This window comes from Chanodichthys erythropterus, chromosome 3 (assembly GCF_024489055.1).
Source record: "Chanodichthys erythropterus isolate Z2021 chromosome 3, ASM2448905v1, whole genome shotgun sequence".
NCBI lineage: Eukaryota > Metazoa > Chordata > Actinopteri > Cypriniformes > Xenocyprididae > Chanodichthys > Chanodichthys erythropterus.
In genome coordinates this window covers 64941948-64968968 of record NC_090223.1, presented here as the reverse complement: position 1 = coordinate 64968968, position 27021 = coordinate 64941948, and the positions used below count along the sequence as shown (strand labels likewise).

Sequence of the window (27021 nt, the reverse complement as noted above, 5' to 3'; positions counted from 1 at the left end):
AAACATTTTCAATGGAGGGACTGAAAGTTCTTGGACTAAATCTAAAATATCTTAAACTGTGTTCCCGAAGATGAACGGAGGTCTTACGGGTTTGGAACGACATGAGGGTGAGTCATTAATGACATAATTTTCATTTTTGGGTGAACTAACCCTTTAACCCTTTCGAGCGTGAGTTTAAAATATTCTAACTGTCCCCCCAGAGTGAGTTTTTTTAAGGCGACCGTTATTTTAGAACGTTTGCCTTTAATGTTTCCATAGCGACGCGTCATGCGTGTCACGAGCGCTGAACGCAGCCACAATAACTATATGACAGGTGGATCGCTATTATTTTGTTTTTCCTTTTTTATTTAAAATATTCACAAACTTGCTTACCATGTTATCAACTATCTGATATTCCGATCCTCAAATATGTGTAAGTGAGTGTGTTTTGTCGTTTAAAAGCCTTTATAAATGATCTTTATCTTGATCTATAATGCGAGATGGGCGCCGCCATCTTAGTTTGCCCCTCAGTTCACAGAGTCCTGTCAGTCTGATTTACAGCAGGTGAATTCATCAGTTTCTCCTGAAATATATGCAAGTAAGTGGCTGGTGAACTGGAAGAATAGTAGAGTAAACTTTGTAGTTACTTGGTGCTCATTATGTGTGTCTGATATGAATAAATGTTGGCAAATTGCAAACGAATGGATTGTTATTGCTCCTTCCACTGATGTCGGACATCAGTGTGTATTTTATAAACTCTAAATATATTGTTTTAACGGTGCTTATGTGTATTTAAATGTCTGAAACCTTAAAAGAAACGTTATGTGGCTGAAAACACTGCATAGCTGTGATATATGACTGCGCGTGTCCGTCTCACAGCCAGAGCGTGAAAGCACAGTTTGAATCTGGCAGTTATGTGACGTCGCTGAACGTTCGAAATCCCATATGTGGGACCATACGCCCAGAGGCACAGAAATAAAAATCCCATATGTGGGACCGTACCGCTCAAAGGGTTAATACTACATATCATGACATAATAACAGTAATATGTTTAAATTACAGGTTTTCTGCACAATGCACCTGGCTGTCTCAAGTCTGCACAAGTCACCTCTCGATGCATCCTCGATAAAAGGGGCGGATCAAGAACACATCCGAGGATTTGAACTGTACTTGGCTAGTTGCAAACTTTGAATCGGAACAGTACTTGGGCAGTGACTGATGATGTTTCACACAAGTACAGACAAGAGCACATATTGAGAAACATCTTACTATGAATGAATGAATGATTGAATGAATGAGGCATTTCGGGGTCTCTCCTCATCCACAATCTGGATAATTCAACAGCAGCCACAGAGCAACAGTGCCAACTATATGTGGAGAGGAGAGATTTGGCTGTATCTAACTTATACAGAAGAGACATTTTTCTCAGCACAAAGATGAACTACTTATCATGATTTCAGACTGTGGTGATGTGGTTTCTCCACTGCATGGATCTTCATGTGTATCTTCAGGTGGTTTTTAAAAGAGAAACTTGTTCCACACTGATCACAGGTGTGAGGTTTCTCTCTGCTGTGGATCCTCTCATGTGTTTTCAGAGATGATGACACACTGAATCTCTTGTCACACTGTGAACACTTGTAAGGTTTTTCTCCAGTGTGGATCCTCTCGTGTAGTTTTAAATGGGTTGCTGTAGTAAATGTTTTCTCACATTCAAAGCACACGTACTCTCTCACACCAGTGTGTGTTTTCTCATGTTCATTTAAATATGACAGCAGTGAAAAACTCTTTCCACACACAGAACATGAATGTGGCTTCTCCTTTGTATGAACTCTCAGGTGTTTCATCAGGGTTGATTTCCCATGAAATGTTTTGTCACATTGATCACATGTGAACGGCTTCTCTCCAGTGTGGATCCTCATGTGTTCTTTAAGGTGTGATGATCGCGTGCAGCTCTTCCCACACTGATCACATGTGAACGGCCTCTCTCCAGTGTGGATCCTCATGTGTGCTTTAAGGTGTGATGATTGACTGAAACTCTTCCCACACTGATCACATGTGAACGGCTTCTCTCCTGTATGAACTCTCATGTGATACTCAAGATGTTGTTTGGTTGAGAAACTCTTTCCACACTGAGTGCAGATTGTAGATTTCTTGGCTCTTTTCTTTAGAAATGTCTTTAGTTCTTCACTCTCCTTGCTTTCTTCCATCAGGTCTGAAATGAGAGAGAAAAAAAGTCATTTAATTTTCAGTACATAAAAATAATTTAAAGAGACAAGATGAGGTGAAAAGTCATAAAATTGAGATTTGCTGTGATAGACAACTGCTATAAAACCAAGCAGCAACCTCCCCCTTTCTCTCGTGAAGCCAATACGGAAGTAACTTAAACTGTGATTCATCGACTGGCCGCTAGGGACAGGCTCCAAAAGAGAGCAGAATCTCATAGAGTCCCATGTTAAATTGGCCAAGTTTATAGCAGAAAAAAAACATGTTTACAAGTTGGTTCAAATTGTGGTTTTGGTCTATACTGCTATTTTTGCCCTTCATGACAACTCTGAGGGGGGTGAATTTTTTTATAACTTATCCATTTAAATTATATTAAGCCTTAAAGTTCTGCATAATTAAGGGCGTGGTCACTTGAGTGACAGGTATACTGCGCTGCTGTCTGTGAGCCGTCATGTTACCTCAGCTGCCGCTGAATTTGGCATCTCAGCCGTATTTGTGCTCGATTATTTTATACAATTATAAAATATGGCTTGCTGCATAATATTCGAGACTGATGTGTGTCTGTGTAGATGCGCATGCATGGGGAAGAGACCTGAAGAGACACAGAACACACGTTGTTGGATCGTGGCATTGGCTGAAAGTTTTGGTTGTGAGATTTACTACAATGACAATGGCGGGAGGATATCAAAATCCGACAGCACTGCTTGGATATTATAACTAAAACTGCTGCACTACTTTGAAAAAAAATATACTTTGGACACAGGCTCATTTGTTTGTTAGATACGATCGTATACAGTTTTATAACATAAAGGCTGCTCAGATTGCATCCTTTCTTGAAGAACGACGACAGAGAGCAGATCATTCAGAAGAAATGTGACATGTTTTTTTGTTTTGCAATGGACATTCATATTTTACCCAAGTGCCACGGATTGGATTCATTTCGCGATCTCTATTTCATTATAAAGGTATGAAGTCCCATTTGATTTTCCGGGAGTGACGTGCGGTGACGCGCAGCTAAGATGGCCGCGCCCTCATTTAGGCGTCAAAACTGCTGTTCAGAACTCTATGGGTGACGTCACGGACGCTACGTCCATATTTTTTTACAGTCTATGTATAATTTTCATAATCATTTTGATGCACAGTCCAGAATAAATCAAATACAACACTTTATTTTAAACCAATTAGCCTATGTTATCTAGCCCATGTTTAACATAAACTTTTGAGTTCAGTCAGCTGATAATTTTACGTTCATATTGGTTTAGCCCAGGGGTCGGCAACCCAAAATGTTCAAAGAGCCATATTGGACCAAAAAAACAAAAAACAAATCTGTCTGGAGCCGCAAAAAAATTAAAAGCCTTATATAAGCCTTATATGAAGGCAACACAGGCTGTAAGTGTATATTAGCTATATTAGCCTACTATCAAAATGACTAAGTAGGCTACAAATACATAATGAGGTATTCCCGAGATATATATTTAAAAACTGCTGAAAACTACCGAAAAAAGAAGCAAATGGATCGGTGCAATTCACAGAAACAACTCGACTCCAGGCAGAGAAACATGGATTTGCATTTATTATTTTGTGTCAAACTGTTGGATTTTTAGGTAAAATCATTCCATATATATTGTATTGTTATATTCTGCATAATTGTGTGTTTTAAAATAAACACTGACAAAAACTATAACGTTACTATAAAACTTGTTTTAGAGCTGGACAATATGACGATATAACATTGATATAAGTGATTACTCGGATTTAAACCTACCTATATTGTAGTTATATAAAATATTCACAGGCAGATTTGCTTTTATGTATTTCCCCGGCGTCAAATCAGGCACATATAAATGTCAGGAAACACGACTGCTGGCTGCATGTCAATATCCATGGATTAGGTTTATTTGACAAGTTGTAAGAAACACTTTCGAGTCCAACCTTTAGTGTAATTGGTTTGTTTTACTCGCGTTTTCGCAGTTTCCCCTATTAAATCCAGTCACTCAGCAGGTTTTTTGCCACTCAGTCCAGCTGATGGAGCGCGCTTTCGGCGGGAAAGTTACGTCGATGCATACCCTCGTGCCGCGCTGAAACGTGTGTCACAGGCTATGACACAAATCTTCGTTGACAGAAATGTTGAAATATAATATTTGTTATACACATTTTTACAGCATTGGAAAATGTTAAGAATGTTTGTCATGTTTGTCCTCCTACAGAAACCATATGAAACCATACCCATCTTTTTCCATTTTCATACATTTTTGAAAAAGCTCCAGGGAGCCACTAGCGGAGAGCTAAAGAGCCGCGGGTTGCCGACCTCCGGTTTAGCCTGTTCTATTCTAGACATTTTGTGTGTTAGTTATTTGGCCTCGCTTTTACGTTCCGAGGTTCAAGGCTATTTTGCCAGAATTTCTTTGTCGCAACTGTGATGGCGTAGTATTTCATTATGCTTCAAGTTTGTGGGGATGATCCTAAGACCATGGGCTATTGAGGCATAGACTTGTCATACAGGCAATTTAGCCTGGTCAGACTATGTTCGTTCAAAGAGGGATGGCATATTTATTTTTCTTATTTAAGTTTGTGGGGGTGACTGAGCCTATACGGCTTAGCGACGATATGCCGTTTTTTATTTATTTTTTTTCAACTGTTTGCCAAAACATGCGAATATAGCCTATGCCTACATTAAGATATTTATTTTAATAATTGTTTTACTGCCTGTTGTTTCTTTTGGCATATAAAATAGGCATTGTCTGATAGAGATATCAACAAAGGTTCATCTGTGTCGCAGAATTGGTGTTGTTTCCGATTTCTACATGCTCAATAACATCCACAGCAAAAGAAAAATACAAAAAATTAATTAAAAAAATAGTCGAAAAACTGTGCCCATTAATTGTGCAAGGCAAGCAGGTTAAGTTTGGGGTCGTTATGGACAACTACAAATGTGAACATTATTAGCCTATAATGTAAATGACTTGTTATTTTATTCAAGCTTTCTATCTATTTGCTAAAAAATAAAGTGAAATAGGCATTTATTAGTAAGCTAAATAGCAGCATGTTAAAATGATGTGCCAAAATGCGTTTTCTATTAGGCTTCAATGAAAATATTGTACAGTACAGTGCGTTTAATTTCTAAAGGCTATTTATTTATTTTTGTCCCTGTGCGCTGATCTGAGACAGTTCACTGCTGATATTCTGAGAGCTTTCTAGTCTCGCAACTGTCATCAGCAGCGCCTTGCATCGCCCAATCAGCGGATGGCGGGCGGGTGCGGTTTTGAAAATTGGTCAAAAATGTTGGTGTGGACGGATGATGAGTTTTGTGATGCGGTTGCGGATGAAATAATAGCCCATCCACGCATCTCTAGTAAGAAAAATATTTATGCCATGAAGACAGAAATAAACATATCTGTAACCAAGAAATCCACCCTCAGTCTGTTGACAACAATGAAATGAGCTTTAAGTGTCAATTTACAGCAGATCTGAAGACATCAGCATAATAAATGAGGTGAAAACAGGAACTATTGACATGAAATAAAGAGTGTTTTCAGCAGTTTCTCTGTTAATATTGATGATCCTATCAACACTCATTCAACAAGACATTCACATCATCTCACTTTATTCTGAGTGTTTACTGTTACACATTGCACATTATTGGAGTCACAATGTATGAGAAAATCCTATAAAACTGCTCCATTGAAAGACAATACTGTTATTTCTGATGATATAACATGAATAAAACATTAACACAAAAACACTCTAATGACACTCTAAAGTAGAAGTAATTCTACCAGATCTTTTACACAATGTATATATTAGGGCTGTCAATCGATTAAAATTTTTAATCTAATTAATTACATACAAATTAATCACATACATAATTCTGATTTTATAGGTAGGCCTAATTTACTACACATTGTCATTTAACCCTGAAAATATTGTTGATTATTAAGGCTAATTTTACTAACCACTCTTGCTAAATGGGGTAAGCAGCACACTTATGTTCTCATTTCAGAGTTGTTCGAGTAAATGATTCATTATAGACTGTGTGGACAGATCAGTTGTTGTCATGATTCATTAAAATGAATCTGTTCAAATGAGTCATTAGATCGCAAATTGGATATTAGCGGATGTTGTTCCTTTTTCTTCATTAATGTACACCCCATATTGACAGAAAAACACAGAATTGTTGACATTTTGCAGATTTATTAAAAAAGAAAAACTAAAATATCACATGGTCCTAAGTATTCAGACCCTTTGCTGTGACACTCATATATTTAACTCAGGTGCTGTCCATTTCTTCTGATCATCCTTGAGATGGTTCTACACCTTCATTTGAGTCCAGCTGTGTTTGATTATACTGATTGGACTTGATTAGGAAAGCCACACACCTGACTATATAAGACCTTACAGCTCACAGTGCATGTCAGAGCAAATGAGAATCATGAGGTCAAAGGAACTGCCTGAAGAGCTCAGAGACAGAATTGTGGCAAGGCACAGATCTGGCCAAGGTTACAAAAAAATTTCTGCTGCACTTAAGCTTCCTAAGAGCACAGTGGCCTCCATAATCCTTAAATGGAAGACGTTTGGGACGACCAGAACACTTCCGTCCGGCCAAACTGAGCTATCGGGGGAGAAGAGCCTTAGTGAGAGAGGTAAAGAAGAACCCAAAGATCACTGTGGCTGAGCTCCAGAGATGCAGTCAGGAGATGGGAGAAAGTTGTAGAAAGTTAACCATCACTGCAGCCCTCCACCAGTCGGGGCTTTATGGCAGAGTGGCCCAACGGAAGCCTCTCCTCAGTGCAAGACACATGAAAGCCTGCATGGAGTTTGCTAAAAAACACCTGAAGGACTCCAAGATGGTGAGAAATAAGATTCTCTGGTCTGATGAGACCAAGATTTTGGCCTTAATTCTAAGCGTTATCTGTGGAGAAAACCAGGCACTGCTCATCACCTGTCCAATACAGTCCCAACAGTGAAGCATGGTGGTGGCAGCATCATGCTGTGGGGGTGTTTTTCAGCTGCAGGGACAGGACGACTGGTTGCAATCAAGGGAAAGATGAATGCGGCCAAGTACAGGGATATCCTGGATGAAAACATTCTCCAGAGTGCTCAGGACCTCAGACTGAGCCGAAGGTTTACCTTCCAACAAGACAATGACCCTAAGCACACAGCTAAAATAACGGAGGAGTGGCTTCACAACAACTCTGTGACTGTTCTTGAATGGCCCAGCCAGAGCCCTACTTAAACCCAATTGAGCATCTCTGGAGAGACTTAAAAATGGCTGTCCACCAACGTTTACCATCCAACCTGACAGAACTGGAGAGGATCTGCAAGGAGGAATGGCAGAGGATCCCCAAATCCAGGTGTGAAAAACTTGTTGCAACTTTCCCAGAAAGACTCATGGCTGTATTAGATCAAAAGGGTGCTTCTACTAAATACTGAGCAAATAGTCTGAATACTTATGCTGTGTTCACACCAGACGCGACTTGCGCGAATAAATCGCGCTATTCGCGTGTAGTTGGACGCGTGAACAGTTTGAGTTTACTCGCTTCATTCGCGTGTGAAATTCACTGCATGACAGACGCGAATTCTCCCGCTCCTTTATGTGTTCCAGACTCTCCCACTTCTTTCTGCAGACTTCCTCTAAATAAACATAACTCGTCAGCGGGGAAATAGTTGTAAATTACAGCGAATAAGCTCAATTGGTCGGCTTTAGCTAGCTTGTAGTCTCAATATGTATATATATATATATATATATATATATATATATATATATATATATATATATATATATATATATATATATATAGCTCAAATTGAGTAAAGACCGTTTTTTACAACTTCCAGAGATTGTCCGACCTCCTCACTCACTTTCTTTCAAGCTAGATCCTTTTATTTCTGTTTCTATAAAAGTACGAAGATATACAGCGACGATGTTTTGTCCTCCATTGTTATTTTGGATTTCTGCCTCAGCTCGCTACGTCACGTCACTACTAGAGCAAGCTCCTGATTGGTTAACGCGGCGCGGAAATTCGCCAAAGTTCAGATTTTTCAACTTGCGCAAATCGCTCAATTCGCACCGCAGGATGTCAATTCGCGTCTTTGCATTGACTTAACATGTAAATCACTCGCGCTTATCGCTTCATTCGCGTCTGGTGTGAACGCACCATTAGGACCATGTGATATTTCAGTTTTTCTTTTTTAATAAATCTGCAAAATGTCAACAATTCTGTGTTTTTCTGTCAATATGGGGTGCTGTGTGTACATTAATGAGGAAAAAATGAACAAATGATTTTAGCAAATGGCTGCAATATAACAAAGACAATATATAACAAATTTAAGGGGGTCTGAATACTTTCTGTACCCACTGTAATAAACTTTGACAAAGAGTAGCTTTTATTGTTATAGTTGTGATTTCATAATATTTAGATATAAATCAAACTGAACAATACTTGTGAAAATGTCTTTCAGTCAGTCAATTAGCAAATAGTAGAGCTCTGCAGCATTTACTGTTAAAAGTGAATTTTCCAAAAGATGGGCAAAAATCTTACACTAAACCATGTCAAATCATCCATTACTCCTATTTTTTCTGTAATTTAATTACAGTTACTTCTGATGTAATTGAACTTAATACTGTTTAGAACAATTATATATAATACAATAGTGGATTTAACATCAAAATTATGGCTGTTAATAGATTAAATTTTATTCACAATTAATCACGATTAATCTCACACTTATCGTGAAATTAAGCATACATCAGATTGAAGTGTGATTCTCACAAAACTGTCAAGGTAAATTTAGGTCTTTTCAAAAAGAAGACACTTGCAGACTCCAAAAGGACACCAAATAACCAAATGCTATGAGTCCAAATAATTCATACATTTATGTACACTAAAGCACCCCCACACACACACAAAAAAAAACACAACGTTTGAGAATGCACAGTGTATAGTGTGGCAACAGTAAAGAGATACTGTAGTGTTACGATACTAAACAGGACCACATGGAGAAGCCAAACCTTGACCTGCATATATACTGAAGTACACAGAAACATACACAGGACAAATCCAAACATTATCCTGAATGTGTGTGAAAACAATGTGAATGTACTGAAATGTGTGAAAGAGAGATCTCATACATGATTTGTTTGAATGTAACGGACTAAAATAACAGACAAAATATCTTAATGGAACATGATCTTTACTTAATATTGCATAATTTTGACTCATACAGTGTTTTGTTGGCTATTATACAAATATACCCCTGCGACTTACGGTTTTGTGGTTTGGGGTCACATATAATGGAAACACTGAATTTTAAAGTTGTCTTACAGGTGTGGAATGGCATGAGGGAAAGTAATAAATTACAGAATTTTGATTTTTGGGTGAACTAACCCTTTAATTACAAGTAACCAGCCCTAAATCAAACCCTAACTCTTGCTCTACAGTAAGTCCACTTGAATGAAACGACTGAGTGTATTCAGACACTGAGTGCGCCAGAAGAGCTGCTGATTTCACAGAGTTTGTGCTGCTGTTTAATAATCATTTGAAACTGGAAATTCATTCAGCATCTGCAAACCTTAATTAAACCATTTCATGATCAATAAAAAAGGAATTTATACCTGAATGATATTATGCTGGAATGAATGGATTCTGTAATATTATCTGTAAGATTCTGTATATTCTCTATTTCTGTAGAGCTGGACATTTTAATAATGATCAAATGACTGAGTTCAGTTGTGAGAATAAAACCAACCTGTTTGTTCCTCAGTATCTTCATGTTTGACACTGAATGTTTCTTCAATCTTTATTTCTTCAAAATCCTCTTTATTAAACTCAATCTTCATGTCTTCTGTCTCATCTTTAATAAACTCAATCTTCATGTCTTCTGTCTCATCTTTAATAAACTCCATCTGTAAGAAGAGAATAATTAAACACTGTTAAAAGTCTTCAATGACCTGTTGGGCTAAAAAAACCCACTCAAAACTAACACTACAAATTAATAAACTTCATATTTCACGCATTTACTATCTACATTTGATATTTAAAGAATTATAGATTATATGTAAATGATTACTCTTTGATGAAAACATGATTAGTTTGTTAGTGTTTGTTGTTCTCGTTCATGTTCATTGTTTGAGCAGCACGAGTCGTGATTCACTGAATCATTTCTCAAAGTGTTTGATTCAATTGACTCGGAGTTGAAAAGTTCAGTTTCTCCATCATTACTCTCCAGAGACTGAACTCGTGTTCATGATAAACTGATTTATGACATATATAGAGATAAATGAGACGCAGGTTTACTGTTTCTCATCAGTGGATATGAGTTTTACTCACACAAATATTACAGTTAGATAAAGAATCACAATGTTACATTAAATAGTAAATAAACTAATTTCACATATCTGGTAAAACTATTAAAACTACAAAACTGTTTCTGTCGATTAAAACAGCTTAAATTCTTAAAACAAACCTTTCTTCAGCAGAATCACAGCAGATGCAGGAGCGCGGCGCAGTCTTATGACGTCATGTCGTCACTCCAAAATAAAAGTCATGCATTGTCTACAATCACAGAAGTGCATAGAAATCCAACTATTTTACCAGATAGTTTTTGTATATTAAAATTAAAACAGTGACAAATATGATATAAACAATGTTTAAAAGGTTGTATGAGTATGAATTGAAACACATTAAAAGTCAGTGTTTACCAGTATATATACAGGGTGTGATTTGTGGAAAAAACAAAACAAAAAAAAAAAAACAGAAGAAGGAATGTTTTGAAAAGGTTTTTTTTTTTTTCTTTTTGAAAATTTGTTAAAAACCACAGTGGAGCTATATACTGTTTTTTTGGCAGCTGTTACAGAACCATTTTTACACAAAATCTTCTGATTTAACCTTGAGATATGAAGTATTAGATAGCTTATTTGCACCACTATTTATAATGACACTAATAATTCTTCATTTCAGATAGAAATGCAAAATCAATCTGTAGTTATTAATAGAATAATGAGACACAAACCTTTACATTTAATCGCGTTTGGTCCCATTTATTTTTGATCACAGAGCATACACATAAAAACTTTTAGTCCAAAAGTGCGCACATTTGTAGAAATACACATTTACCTCAGATTTCACTAGATAGAATCAAAGACTATAGAATAACACAAGATGTGTCACTCATATTGTTTTGAATGGGAGAAAGTGTAACGCGCAATATGGCGGAATAAGTCCCGCCTTCTAAATAAGAGCCAATCGCCGACTGGTAAAGTCATCGCGTCACTTCAGTGGCCGTTAGAATCACCGGTTTCTATAGAAACAGTCAGACATTTAGGTCTGCGCATGCACATTAGCTTGATCCAGCCTGAAAAATAAATTTTTTTTGTCATGATTCGAGCGTTTAGAAACTAAATTTATGAGCCGGTTGTTGTTAGATTTCATTGGTGATTTCAAATATTAAATTTAATCGTAAGGTTGGCGAACAGTTTTGGAGAATTTGATGTTTCCCCATTCAAAGAGATAGGAGCTGCACGATGCCCAGGATGCCCGAGAGGCGTTTCAAAGATGGCCGCCGAGTGAAATGACTTGTCTTAAAGGGACTTTGATAGAATATAAGCCCTGGTCAGAAAATGTTGTTAGTTTGGGGGGTACAGGGGCATGGTCCCCTAGAAAATTTAGATTTCCCTGGTGTACATATGTGCATTTTTAAGACGTTTTAAAGGGGTGGTTCAGTGTTTTTTTTCTAGGCTTGTTTGTGTTTTTAGGGCACAGTTTAACATGTCTTAATGCTTTGTTTTTTTTTTTTTTGTTTTTTTTTAAAAAGCCACTCCCTCCGAAATACGCAATGTGCTCAGATTGGTTAGCTGGCCCAGTGTATCGTGATTTGCTGAAGCGTCCGGAAACGCCACGCCCCTAACCATTCTTTGTTACCAGAGCCGTTACATGTGCTTCGGTGGAAATGTAAATAATAGCATCTATATTGCTGTATCAAATTGAGCCGAATCAGATCCAGATGAAGAGGGTCATGGCTTTTAAAGGATTAGTTCACTTTCAAATTCAAATTTCCTGATAATTTACTCTCCCCCATGTCATTCAAGATGTTCATGTCTTTCTTTCTTCAGTTGAAAATAAAATGAATGTTTTTGATGAAAACATTCCAGGATTTTTCTCCTCATAGTGGACTTCAATGGCCTCCAAACGGTTGAAGGTCAAAATTAGTTTCATTGCAGCTTCAAAGCTATCTACACGATCCCAGACGAGAAATAAGGGTCTTATCTAGAGAAACCATCACTCATCTAAAAAAAAAAAAAAAAAAAAAAAAAAATTGTATACATTTTAAACATAAATGCTCATCTTGAACTAGCTCTCTTCTTCTTCTTTTCTATTAGAATTCCGGCACTTTAAGTACATTATAGAAGTGTACTTTTTTTCACCTGGGGGATTTATTACTATTATTTTTTTAATGCATTGTATATCAGGCACTGGCAAAGTCTTATTTGGAATGTTTTAAAATTTAAAATTAATTTATTATAATTTATTATGAAATTAAGTCAATACATTCTATATATTCCATCTCAACTTTTAAACTGTGTTACTTGCTATTGTGAATGGTAATGTCTGGGATGCAAACAGGTAAGGGGTAAAAAAGTGAGAACATTGTGTGGGGCGGGGGCATGCTCCGCACAGAATTAAATTATATATATATATATATATATATATATATATATATATATATATATATATATATATAAACTTATATGTCCAAATTGTAACTTTTCATGATTTTTTTTTTCTATCTCAGTTATATACTGCAAACTGTTTGCCCTCGCTCTCTTCACATGAACTGAAGTTAAACTTCACATGCTCATACATATGTACTCCCATATGTACACATACATACACATACTTTTCAGTATTTACTAACCTAAAAGACAACTGGTGTCAGTTTGGGTGAACCATAGTAACATTTGACACATTGTCTGGAAAATGTCACTGTCAATGTAGGGGCAGTAAACAGACTTTTGTCCACAGATAGTATGTATGCATGTGGTGGGTATTCCAGGATCATCCGTCATTATGAAGAGATAATTAAATTGCAAGTCCTGAAGAAATAGAGGACCTTGAGGAGATAGAACAAGATAGGGATGATGACATACAACCATCAAATGAGGCAGTCATTAAAATGACAGAGTACTTTGAGGTGCAAGAGAATTTCCGAAAATATTCCACAAGACTTAATTGTAAAGGAAATGGCGATACCTGAAAGCTTTGTGCCTAAAGAGACACAGTACCCTAACTGCTCAGGACCATGATACCCAAACCTCAGTGATGCTATCCTGAAGACAAAGCATGCTACCATTTATGGTTTGTTTTCTGTGCACAGAGGTATTACTCACAGTTTTGTGAGTTCTAGTGGAAACACACACACACGCATACTGTTACATGTGTCAGCTGTGGTACCCTTAAGTTAAGTTAAGATGACAGCCTCATCCCTTATTGTTTCCATAGTGTCACAGAGACGAACTCCGTGGTTCATCTCTGGCCATCGGAGGGAGCCATCACCCGAATACTGACACACACACATCACACTTGCACTACATTTCCCACAAGCCCGTACCTTGGACTGATTGCACCGCCAGCTGTAACCCATAACCCGGACTACAAAAGACTGCCATACACTTCTGTACATCGTGAAGTCTTGTTTTGCTTAGGTGGACATTTCTGAGCGTTGTAATCCTGTGTCATTGCCTGTTGCTGACTACGTTTGACCCTGTTTCTTGATCCTTGCTGCCACCCCTTTTGGTACGTTCAAGTCACGTCGGAAAGATCGTATTTACGAGCAGAACCGACATGAATGCCACCACAATGTCGTAAATACCAGTGGGAAGCTCGTAATTTTCTTTAAGCTCCGATCTGTACGAGTTGGGGGCGTGTCAGTCAGAAACATAGTGAAATACCACAATACTTACAGGTATTGTCAGGCTTTTCTATTTACAATGAAGTAAGCTGATTACCAGCAAAAAATACGATAGCATCACAATATAAAAATGTAATATGTAACAATAAAGTTTACAATGGCTTCATAAATTAATTAAAAAACATAAAGCAAAATACAACTAATGTACATTCTTTGCTCTACATTTTCTAGAAGCAGAAGTGTTATTTTGTGTAATTAATTTAGAGAAGACACACCGCCATCATACTCCGACGAAAGTGACTTGAACGCACCTACTGTCATACACACGACTTCCCACCTCGTAAATACGAACTTCCCAGGAGGACTTGAACACACCATTTGATCCCTGCCTGGTTACTGATCTGTGAGTGATATCTGCCTGTCCTGACTTTCTGCCTGTTATTTGACCATGATTCTGTCTGCCTCTGTCACCCCTGTTTGCCCCTGTCTGACCCAGCCTGTACGACCACTCTGCTTATAATAAAAGCATGCAAATGGATCCCAGCCTAAGTGATGATTCGTTACACATAGACAGTTATTCCCAGACTTCATTTCCCATTATCCCGTGCTCATTATTAGTTAGTTAACCTGTTTCAGCTGTCTTTTTTTTTTTTTTTTTACTTATTACACTTATCATGTCTATGTAAATGCCTTGTGCTCTGTTTTCTTTATGAAGTCTTGTTGGTTTTGGTTGTGATTTTCTTTTGGCATTTTGAGCAGGTTTTTCTTATTTTTGTTATTCCTGTATGTGTATGTACAGACTGATTAAATGTGCTTGACCCTTTGCCTGGTATGGACTAAGACCTTGGATTATAATTATTAAACTGCATTTGGATTCTCACTCCTTCGGCTGTATGCCTTCATTCCACATCCACCAAAACATTACACACACAGGCTATATATATATATATTACAGTCAAACCAAAATTTATTCAGACACCTTGAACATTTAATTAATTAATTCAGTTTATTCACTATAGTTTAAAAATATGTTTATAAAATATGACAAGATCTCTGAGTTAGACTGTGTCAGAAAATATTAATCTTAATTATGTCAGCAAAACTTGGCAAAGGTCAAAACATGGTAAGGTCAAAGTGTCTGAATAATTTTTAGTTCCAAATTTTTATCAATTTTACTGGTAGTCCACTGTATGAAGAATTTTTGGGTATAATATGTCACAGTTTACTTTATTTTGCTATCTTCACTTAAATTAACTATAGTGTCCTGCATCCACTAGTAAAATATAGTAATCAATGTTTGAAATGGATTAAAAAAGTTCATCAAAGTTGTCCTAAGAAGAAGGTTTTAGGTCAACTTTGATGGAAGGTTTTGATCCACTTCAAATGTTGACTACTGTATATCAAAAATGTCTGAATAAATTTTGGTTTGACTGTATATATGCACTATATTGCCAAAAGTTTTGGGATGCCTGGCTTTACGTGCACATGAACTTTAATGACATCCCATTCTTAATCCGTAAGGTTTATGAAAGGCATGAAATTGAAATTGTCCAAAATGTCTTGGTATGCTGAAGCATTAAGAGTTCCTTTCACTGGAACTAAGGATTCAAGCCCAACCCCTGAAAAACAACCCCACACCATAATCCCCCCTCCACCAAACTTTACACTTGGCACAATGCAGCAGGCAAGTACCATTCTTCTGGCAACCGCCAAACCCAGACTCGTCCATCAGATTGCCAGACAGAGAAGCATGATTCGTCACTCCAGAGAACACGTCTCCAATGCTCTAGAGTCCAGTGGCGGCGTGCTTTACACCACTGCATCCGACGCTTTGCATTGCACTTGGTGATGTAATGCTTGGATGCAGCTGCTCGGCCATGGAAACCCATTCCATGAAGCTCTCTACACACTGTTCATGAGCTAATCTGAAGGCCACACGAAGTTTGGAGGTCTGTAGCTATTGACAGAAAGTGACTTCTGCGCACTGTGCGCCTCAGCATGTACTGACCCCGCTCTGTGATTCTACGTAGTCTGTCACTTTATGGCTGAGTTGCTGTTGTTCCTAATTGCTTCCACGTTGTTATGATACCATTAACAGATGACTGTGGAATATTTAGTAGTGAGGAAATTTCACGAATGGACTTATTGCATAGGTGGCAACCTATCACGATACCACGCTTGAATTCACGGAGCTCCTGAGAGTGACCCATTCTTTCACAAATGTTTGTAGAAGCAGTCTGCATGCCTAGGTGCTTGATTTTATACACCTGTGGCCATGGAAGTGATTATAACACCTGAATTCAATCATTTGGAGGGGTGTCCCAATACTTTTGGCAATATAGTGTGTAAAATAACACAATTTTGTACAATAATAACTCTTGAGGAGGTGAAACAAACGATTCATAGTATGCAATGTTCTAAAGAAAACCTTTTGCGACCAAATTTTACCATTGCTGCTTGATGTCTTTAATTAATCAAATGAAAATGGTTACTTACCTCCAACATTTTATAAGGCAAGCATTTCTCTTATACCCAAGGCAAATAAAGATCCATTAGATCCAAGCTCATATAGTCCTATTAGCCTTTTAGATGTAGATAATAAGGTACAGACTAAGGCCCAATCCCAATTCTATTTTATACCCCTTCCCCTTCCCCCTTGCCCCTTGAAACAGAGTGTCAAGGGGTAGGGCTGAAAATATTCCCCTAAGAACTGGGACACAACTACTAGACCGTTACATGTCATAAGTCGTCGCTAGCTCCTACGTCATAGATGCGCTGATGTTTATCACACACTTCTAAGATGCCATCGATAGCTGTAGTGATCTCTGTTGCTTGGGCAACAGCTATTTTTACTATTAGTGCACATATCTCACAGTAATCAGGCACAAGCAACATAAACGTTTAACAGATGACTCACTCCCAAAGTTGTTTTGCTGTGTATTTCGATTTCAAGAAACGCTGCTCGTTTTCTGCATGAAAACGTATGAGCCTGCGTGTTTCCTCAGGAGTCCCTACATACAATACTGATGAATAAGCACGCAAACTGAATGCACTTTTTGTTTATATCATGTAACGTACACGTATTTATGGACGTAACCACAACAAAACAATACATTAATCAGGTATGCAGCAAAAAGACAAGTTAGCCGCCACCGGAATTTATGTTGTCAAATCAACGCGGGTTTCAATAAAATATAAAAAAAATATGTTGTGGAACTATCATAAAGTAAAAAACATTAGCGAACTTTTTTCATAGCGATTTTAACAAATCTTTTTCCGGAGAACATATCAGTATACATGAACACGATTAAAGGCAACATAAAACAAGTGATTATTTATTACTAAAATACTGTTTACCGTACGAAAATACTTACATTTATGGGTCTCTCTGCTCGCTCGGTCGGCCATGTTGGAAATTTATCATACCCCTTCGTCTGAAGTGTGGTCCCGAAAAATCTTCATTTGAAGGGCTACCTGGCCCTTCCCCTACCCCTTCCCCTCCAACCAAATGAGAATTGGGACACCCCTACCCCTTCACGTGAATGCGCGAAACAAAGGGGAAGGGGAAAGGGGAAGGGGTAAGGGGTAGAATTGGGATTGGGCCTAAGATATCAAGGCAAGGCAATTTTATTTGTATAGCACATTTCATACACAATGGTAATTCAAAGTGCTTTACATAAAGAAGAAGAATAAAAATAGAACATAAGGAATAGAAATAACAGTAAAAACAGAGAATTTTGCTATCTGGATGGATGAGCTAGGAAGTCTCAGGGAGTTTTTTGTTGTTGTTGTTGTTGTCCATCAGAGTGGATCTAAATGGATCTATCCATCAGAGCAGATCTGAATGGATCTTCCTCACACGACAGGACTGCTACCTGTTAAGGCACTTCAAACTGATTCACAAAGTTTTAATCTCCCCTTTTGCCAAGACACCTCAAACTGCACCACACAGCCCTAATCCCCCCTTCCGGAGATATCTTATCTATGCAACACAGTTCAAATTTCCCCTTTGGAAAGTGTCCTGACTGTAATCCAGAGATATCTTAACCATGCACCACAGCTCAAATTTCCCCATGGTTTGTACCAAATTTGAACCTAATCACAAATGCTTTCTTCCTAATTCTCCCAGCTCTTTCAACCATACAGCAATATTTAAAATGCATTAAAAGTCAGAAAACAAGATGATACGTAAAAGATATAAAATACATTAAAAATGAATTAAAAACAGGAAAAGGTATTTAAAAGAATAAAAAGATAATACGTATAAAATAAAATGCAAACAGTTCGGACATAGCACAGTGCTCAATCAGCAAATGCATAGGTAAAAAGATGTGTTTTGAGTCTGGATTTGAATGTGGCTACTGTTGGAGCACACCTGATCTGTTCTGGAAGCTGGTTCCAGCTGCGGCTGGCATAACAGCTAAAAGCAGACTCTCCTTGCTTTGAGTGAACCCTTGGTATTTCTAAATGACTTGATCCTGATGATCTGAGTGATCTGTTAGGTTTATATTCTATGAGGATATCTGCAATGTATTGAGATCCTAGGCCATTGAGTGATTTATAAACAAGTAACAGTACTTTAAAATCAATTCTAAATGCAACTGGAAGCCAGTGCAAGGACCTGAGGACTGGTGTGATGTGTTCATGTTTTCTGTTTCTGATCAGAATCCTGGCAGCAGCGTTCTGTATGAGCTGCAGCTGTCTTATGGTCTTTTTGGGAAGACCAGTGATGAGCCCATTACAATAATCCACCCGGCTGGTGATGAAAGCATGAACAAGTTTCTCTAAGTCTTGACTGGAGACAAAGCATCTAATTCTTGCAATATTTTTGAGATGATAATATGCTGATTTAGTTACTGTCTTTACATGGCTACTGAAACTCAGGTCTGACTCCAAAATCACACCAAGATTCCTGACTTGATTTTTAGTTGTTTGACCCCTAGAGTGAAGGTACGTGTTCACTTTGAGAACTTCATCTTTGTTTCCAAATGCAATGACTTCAGTTTTGTCTTTGTTTAACTGAAGGAAGTTTAGGCACATCCAATTTTTAATTTAGTCAATGCATTGGCACAGGGAGTCAATGGGGCTGTAGTCGTTAGGTGATAGGGCTAGGTAAATCTGGGTGTCATCTGCATAGCTGTGATATGCAATTTGGTTCTTTCTCATTATTTGGCTCAGTGGCAGCATATATAGGTTGAACAGGAGGGGTGCGAGTATTGAACCTTGAGGGACTCATGACGCATGTCATGGATGTCCACTCAGACTTATGGTCACCGATACTCACATAATAACCTCTCCCTTCTAAGTATGACCTGAAACATTTAATGACCATTCCAGAAAGCCCAACCCAGTTTTCCAGCCTTTCAAGAAGAATGTTGTGATCGACAGTGTCAAACGCAGCACTGAGATCGAGAAGAACCAGCACTGATAATTTACCTGTATCTGTGTTTAGGCGAATATCATTTATTAATGTTTATGAGTGCTGTCTCTGTGCTGTAATGCGGTCAGAAACCAGATTGAAAGTTGTCAAAATATCCATTCAAGCTTAAGAACTTGTTCAGCTGATTGAAAACAACTTTTTCAATGATCTTGCCTATGAAAGGAAGATTTGAGATTGGTCTGTAGTTGCTCAATATGGTGTTATCCAGATTGCTCTTTTTCAGGAGGGGCTTAACAACTGCAGTTTTCAGGGATTTTGGAAAAGTCCCAGAGAGAAAGGAGGCGTTTACCACTTCTAGGAGATCTGCTTCTAAACAGTTAAACACTCTTTTGAAGAAAGATGTGGGAAGTGTGTCAAGGGCGCAGGTTGATGTTTTAAGGTGCTGTACTGTTTCTTCCAAAATTTTACCATCAATTGCTTCGAAAACAGACATAATAGCTACTTTCTGAGGTTGTGATCTGATCTGTTTTACCCCGGTGCAGCTCAAGGATGTGCTGATTGCCTTTCTGATATTATTAATTTTCTCAGAGAAGAAGGAAGCAAACTCACAGCATTTGCTGTCTGAGAGCATTTCACTGGGGATCTGACTTGGGGGGTTTGTTAGTCTCTCTACAGTAGCAAAAAGATTGCAGGTGTTGTTTAAGTTTCTGTTTATAATATTTGAGAAGAAGGTCTGTCTAGCTTTGCCTAGTTCCACATTGAAAGCATGAAGAATATCTTTATAGATGTGATAATGGATTTCGAGTTTTGTCTTCGCCACATGCGCTCCGCTTTTCATATTTTGTTGCGATCTTATCGGACTTATGATAGTTAACTGAATCATAACAAAGCACTGTTCACCAGAGGAGAACTGGCCCCCCGACTAAGCCTGGTTTCTCCCAAGGTTTTTTCTCAATTTTAACATCTGTTTGTCACCTGATGTCACCTGTCGGAGTTTGGGTTCCTTGCTGCTGTCGCCTTTGGCTTGCTTAGTTGGGGACACTTGACATTTGATATTCTGGCCACTCCAGTTATCTCTGTATGTATATTTTAGGCAACAATAAAGTGAACATATTAATACCCATGCATGTGGTTCAGGCATCGCAGTCACTGATTATCTTCACTGCATGTATATTTACAACCAAACAAACTATAAAACACCAGAATGGTATAAAACAGAACTATAAAACTTCCTCTTTTAATTTACATTTTAAAAAAATAAACATATGTGGTTCAGGCAATATGTGCATATAGTTTGCAATTATAAAACACAACTCTGTCTCATTTTGTTAAATGTCAGTTTTAATGATCAATAACAGCCATTATAAAAATATAAGCAAAAGGTACATTTACAGGTATAAGAAGCTACAATAAAAATTAAAGCACAGTTCAGTCAAACGTTCAAAGTCAGCGAGCTAATAGACTACAACGGTAAAGTTAAATAGCCTAAATATATAAAGTTATGAAACTTTACTTTACTCTCAGCCAAAACGATTTTCCAGGGAACAAATTATAGCTTAATGAGACCAAAGATTGCCTGTTACAAAAGATGAATTATATCTCATGTTTAACCACTAGAGTCATCAGAGTCAGCGGCAAACATCAGAAGGACTAGCCGAGGTAAGGCTGCTCTCTGTTGGGTACATGAGCGCTGAACACCCAGTGATCGTCTGGATCTCACAACTCCGACAACGTCAGATCAAATTTTCAAATAGGTGCTTGCTTTATCAATAAACCACAGATTTGATCTTGGTGCTGTTGCTCTGTGTCTGCTGTTGAATTATCCAGGTTGTGGATGAGGAGCAGAGGTGTCAAGTAACGAAGTACAAATACTTCGTTACCTTACTTAAGTAGAAATTTCGGGTATCTATACTTTACTGGAGTAATAATTTTTCAGCTTACTTTTTACTTCTACTCCTTACATTTTCACGCAATTATCTGTACTTTCTACTCCTTACATTTTAAAAATAGCCTCGTTACTCTTATTTCATTTCGGCTTGTTTTCATTCCGGCTTTAAAAAAAAAAAAAACTATCCAGATAAATCGCGCCATCCGGATAGAGTGAATTTGATTGTGGTTGGATGAGAAGATAAAACATATAACGTACCATTCTGACACCCTATTGGTTTGTACGTAATCCATCACACCTGCACATCAAATCACGTCACACTCCAGCAAGGAGGACTAAAAGGTGCGTTCACGCGGCCTTGTAATTCCTGTAGTTACGAGATTCGAGCTTGTAAAAAGCATTCACGTCCTCGTAGAGATCGTAATTACAGCTTGTAAGCTGGTAGTTTTCTGAGATCTCCCACATGTTCCACCTGACCGCTGTAGATTCATTTAGGTGTTGATAGTGGTGTCATGGAAACGCATAATTCCTAGTCCAAGGACCAAAAGGACGTGAACAGCTCCGAATATAACGTCACGTGTTGTCATGTCAAGATTCCGGTAAATACGAGGTGACATGAACGCAGTAATAGTCAGTGTTGTTGGGGGCATTACTCAAAAAAGATGATTTCTTATAAGTTATTATTTCTACACTACTGGCTCATTTAGGCTATCAAACGGGTGCTTTCTCTTCGTCCTCTGCAAATTAAGGTAGGTAACGTAATGTTAGTTCGATAGAGAGACGTTTAAATCGTATACCGGTTTTTAAACTTTTTTTTTTTTTTTTTTTAAGCGCGACCCTTTTATTTATGTGACACATAGTCATATACAACCATGTAACTAAACAAGCCAAAACAAATTAATTTAAAACGAAACTTAAGGTAAACCTGCATTGCTCTCATGGTATACCTCTCTCTTTCAGTGAAGTGGAGCAGTGCTCTTGCTGAATGGCACGGATTGCACTACAGACTATTGTACCTTTTATATGTTTTTTTTTAAAACTGTATTTTATTTTTCATAACGAACAAGCTGCGATGTCACGTTTCCAGTGCTTTGTTGTGTGTGCGTGAGGCGCAGGCGCGATCAAACATCTGTCTTTAAAGGGGGCTTGCCTCGTCGTCATGGCAACGGTTCGTGAACAGGTCAGATTACGTCAGAGTTTGTTGGATGCTCAGACGACCAAACAAACGCCGATTAAAGGTGCCCTTGATTCAAAAATTGAATTTATCTTGGCATAGTTAAATAACAAGAGTTCAGTACATGGAAATGACATACAGTGAGTCTCAAACTCCATTGTTTCCTCCTTCTTATATAAATCTCATTTGTTTAAAAGACCTCCGAAGAACAGGCGAATCTCAACATAACACCCACTGTCATGTAACAGTCGGGGTGTACGCCCCAATATTTGCATATGCCCGCCCATGTTCCCAACATTATGAAAGGCATTAGACAAGGGCAGGCATTAATGTCTGGAGCAGCACAACCGAACCATCAGACTAGGTAAGCAAGCAAGAACAATAGAGAAAAATGGCAGATGGAACAATAATAACTGACATGATTCATGATAACATCATATTTTTAGTGATATTTGTAAACTGTATTTCTAAATGTTTTGTTAGCATGTTGTTAATGTACTGTTAAATGTGGTTAAAGTTACCATCGTTTCTTACTGTATTCACGGAGACAAGAGCCGTCGTTATTTTCATTTTTAAACACTTGCAGTCTGTATAATTCATAAACACAACTTCATTCTTTATAAATCTCTCCAACAGTGTAGCATTAGCTGTTAGCCACAGAGCACAGCCTCAAATTCATTCAGAATGTAAACAATATAACAGTATACAATACTCACATAATCCGACGCATACATGCCGCATGCATGACGAACACTTTGTAAAGATCCATTTGAGGGTGTAAACTTTGTTTATGTACTGTTTAAGGCAAGCGCAAGCTTGGGGGCAGAGAGCATGAGAATTAAAGGGGCAGTAGCATAAATCGGCTCATATTTAATGATGCCCCAAAATAGGTAGTTAAAAAAATTAATTAAAAAAAATCTATGGAGTATTTTGAGCTGAAACTTCACAGACACATTCAGGGGACACCTTAGACTTATATTACATCTTGTAAAAAAACATTCGATGGCACCTTTAAACATGTTCAGTCGGGTAAACAGACTCCGACCAACGCCAACACCTATCCAACAAACTCCAACAGAGAGTTTGCTGGCGGTGTGAACTGAAACAGCTGAAAACAGCTGGCAGGTGTTAATGTCAAGCCCTGATTGTTACTAAGCCTGCCCTGGGTACACCAAAACTACCCGCATTTTTCTTGTCCGTTGCCCTCACAAATTTCTGCAGTTAAGCTTGGATGTACATTTACATTCCAATAAAGGTTATTAATGCCTCTGAATTTTGACTTTTTGCACCATTAGAATACTTATAGGCAACTAGTCATGATATCTTCCACTCCATGAAACCCATGTTAATGGTCAGTAGTACACATATATGGTGCTTTAATGTATTTGCATTGTACTAAAATGCGTTCATTTTCAATGGACATATATGCGGCTGAAACGGGTAGCCTAGTGCATCCCAAATTTTTCAACATTAACATTTTAATATAACATTATGGTCATTATGGCCTTTAGAAAAATGTTTTTTTGAGGAGGTGGAGTACACAATAGGCCCCTGTGGCACGGCCTAAGCTTTTGTCCTTAATGGCATTTTTCCCCTACATTACTTTTACTTTTATACTTTAAGTAGTTTTGAAACCAGTACTTTTATACTTTTACTTGAGTAAAAAGCTTGAGTTGATACTTCAACTTCTACAGAAGTATTTTTAAACCCTAGTATCTATACTTCTACTTGAGTAATGAATGTGAATACTTTTGACACCAGTGATGAGGAGCGACCCCTGATGTGATTGTGAAGCACTTACGGTGTACAGTAGTACATAATAAAGTGCTATATAAATGCCTCATTCATTCATATTTTTGAAATGAATTTTTGGGAATAATTTGCTGATGCAGGTACAAAAATACATTTTGTAAATGCAAAAAAAAAAAAAAAAAAAAAAAAATTGTCACCCATGGCTCCAAATAGCTGGAGAGGAGAGATTTGGCTGTGGCTAACTTACACAGAAGAGATTTTTTTGTTCAGCACATAAAAATGAACTACTTCATTTCAGACTGTGGTGATGTGGTTTCTCCACTGCATGGATCTTCATGTGTATCTTCAGGTGACTTTTAAAAGAGAAACTCTTTCCACACTGATCACACGTGTGCAGCTTCTCTCTGCTGTAGATCCTCTCATGTGTTTTCAGAGATGATGACTGACTGAATCTCTTGTTACAGTGTGAACACTTGTAAGGTTTCTCTCCAGTGTGGATCCTCTCATGTGTTTTCAGAGATGATGACTGACTGAATCTCTTGTCACAGTGTGAACACTTGTAAGGTTTCTCTCCAGTGTGAATTCTCTTGTGCTTTTTTAAATCACTCCATGTAGTAAAAGTCTTCTCACACTCAAAGCACATGTACTCTCTCACACCAGTGTGTGTTTTCTCATGTTATTATAAACTACAAAGCCATGAAAAACTCTTTTCACACACAGAACATGAATGTGGCTTCTCCTTTGTATGAACTCTCAGGTGTATCTTCAGGTCTGATGACCAGAGAAACGTTTTGTCACATTGATCACATGTGTGTGGCTTCTCTCCAGTGTGAACTTTCATGTGTTCCTTTAGATGTCCTTTTTGTGTGAAACTCTTTCCACACTGATCACATGTGAACGGCTTCTCTCCTGTATGAACTCTCATGTGAATCTCAAGATGTTGTTTGGTTGTGAAACTCTTTCCACACTGATCACATGTGAACGGCTTCTCTCCGGTGTGGATCCTCATGTGACGTTTAAGACTTTGATTGGTTGAGAAACTCTTTCCACACTGAGTGCAGGTTGTAGATTTCTTGGCTCTTTTCTTTAAAAATGTCTTTTTAGTCTTTGAGCGACTCAGAGGTTTTTCTTCAGGTTTGTCATGATGTTCCTGCTCCACTTCTCTCAGTTCTTCACTCTCCTCACTGTCTTCCATCAGCTCTGAAATGAAAGAGAAAAATTCATTTAATTTTCAGTACATCAAAATAATTTAAAGAGAGAAATATGAAGTTAAAGGTGATAATATTGAGACTTGTTGTGATAGACAACTGCTACAAAACATTATGATCATTTTGATGCATTTGCATAAATCAGTTTCATATGTCCCTGAAACTTTAACAATAATCTTCCAATCGTAAAGGACCAGCTGCCGTTCCAGCGACAGAATCCAGTGGTCTGGTGAAGGTATAATGTGTGTACGTCTTTTCAGCGCTCCTGTGAAGTTCACTTAATTTTAAAATTTAGTCTCAATTTTACTTTAGCTGCTCGTTTAATCTGACTCCAGTTTCAAATGTTTATACATGAAGATTTACTGAATTAAGACAATCAGCACTGAATGGACGTCTTCTGGCTACAGAATTTCCCAAATAGCTGCTCTGCCACCTTCCCTTAAATAATTCTTAATAATTTATAAATAATATTAAGAAAATAAAGAAAACAATGCTCTGAAATATTTTGAGTAATATATTTGATCAATGACCAAATGATATTAACAGCCATATTTTGACATCAACTTTTAGGTTGATATTTAATTAATTTTCCTAAAACTGTGTAATTATTAAGGGCCGTTCACAGCAGACTTCTCCTTCCACTGACTTCCTTTCATACACATGTGAATGTGGGACACCAGAAACACAAGATCAAGTGAAGTTTGCAGTAAAGTAGAGTAGATTGTATTTTTAAAAATTTGAGTGATTATTATTTATTTATCTTGTTGTTGCCGTGTCCGTAGAAAGTTCACATGCTCAAAGTCTAGACTTGACTGCATCTTTAAATGTGTTATTATCAGTGTCCTACATGATTCACTCAACCCTGTTACTTCTGACATGATTTTCCTCCTTTCAAAAACAGAGGATTTCTTAAAACTGTGACACCAGGAAGTGACATCATCTGGGCTCTTTTCTACAGCATGATGGGAAAGAAAATAATCCCAATCCATTGTCTCAGTTTTTACACAAATGAATGACTGCATTCATCAACCCTGTTACTAAAGTTACTGTAAGAAGAGATTTTGCTCAAGTTACACTCACAACCCTGTCAGCCATTCTGGAAAGTTCATTCACTTCATTGATTTTACAGTTTATTCCTAAAAATAACAATGTTGTAAACTGTATTGAAAATGCCTAAATTCTGGTAACACTCCTGGAAACAGTGAAGCAGATATGAAATAAATGTAAAATACGTAAAAAGTGTTTGAATCTTTCTGACATGAATGTTGTTCAGCATCATGAATGAATAAAGAATAAACACCAACCTCTTTGTTCTTCAGTATCTTCAGTGTGTTTCATTCTGCAGGGTTCTGGATCACTCATGTTCTTTGCAGATTTCAGCTCTTCCTGATGTTTCAGTGCTCGTCTGATGGGAATATTCCTGCATTTATTGATCAACTGCAGTGGGAGGAGCTTCACTGATGATGTAACTGTTGTGGGAGGGGCTTCACTGATGATGTGCCGGTTGTGGGAG

General features: G+C 37.7%; 1 protein-coding gene and 1 pseudogene across 1 annotated transcript; one reads left to right on the top strand and one right to left on the bottom strand.

Moving 5' to 3' along the window:
- LOC137005239 (uncharacterized) overlaps positions 1–27021 on the top strand; it is a 615607-nt pseudogene that overhangs the window by 50839 nt on the left and 537747 nt on the right.
- On the bottom strand, positions 1428–26870 carry LOC137014330 (zinc finger protein 271-like). Its single transcript, XM_067378604.1, is given in 3 exon segments — positions 1428–2047; positions 24601–25500; positions 26813–26870. Coding segments are annotated over 3 exon segments (1578 nt in total).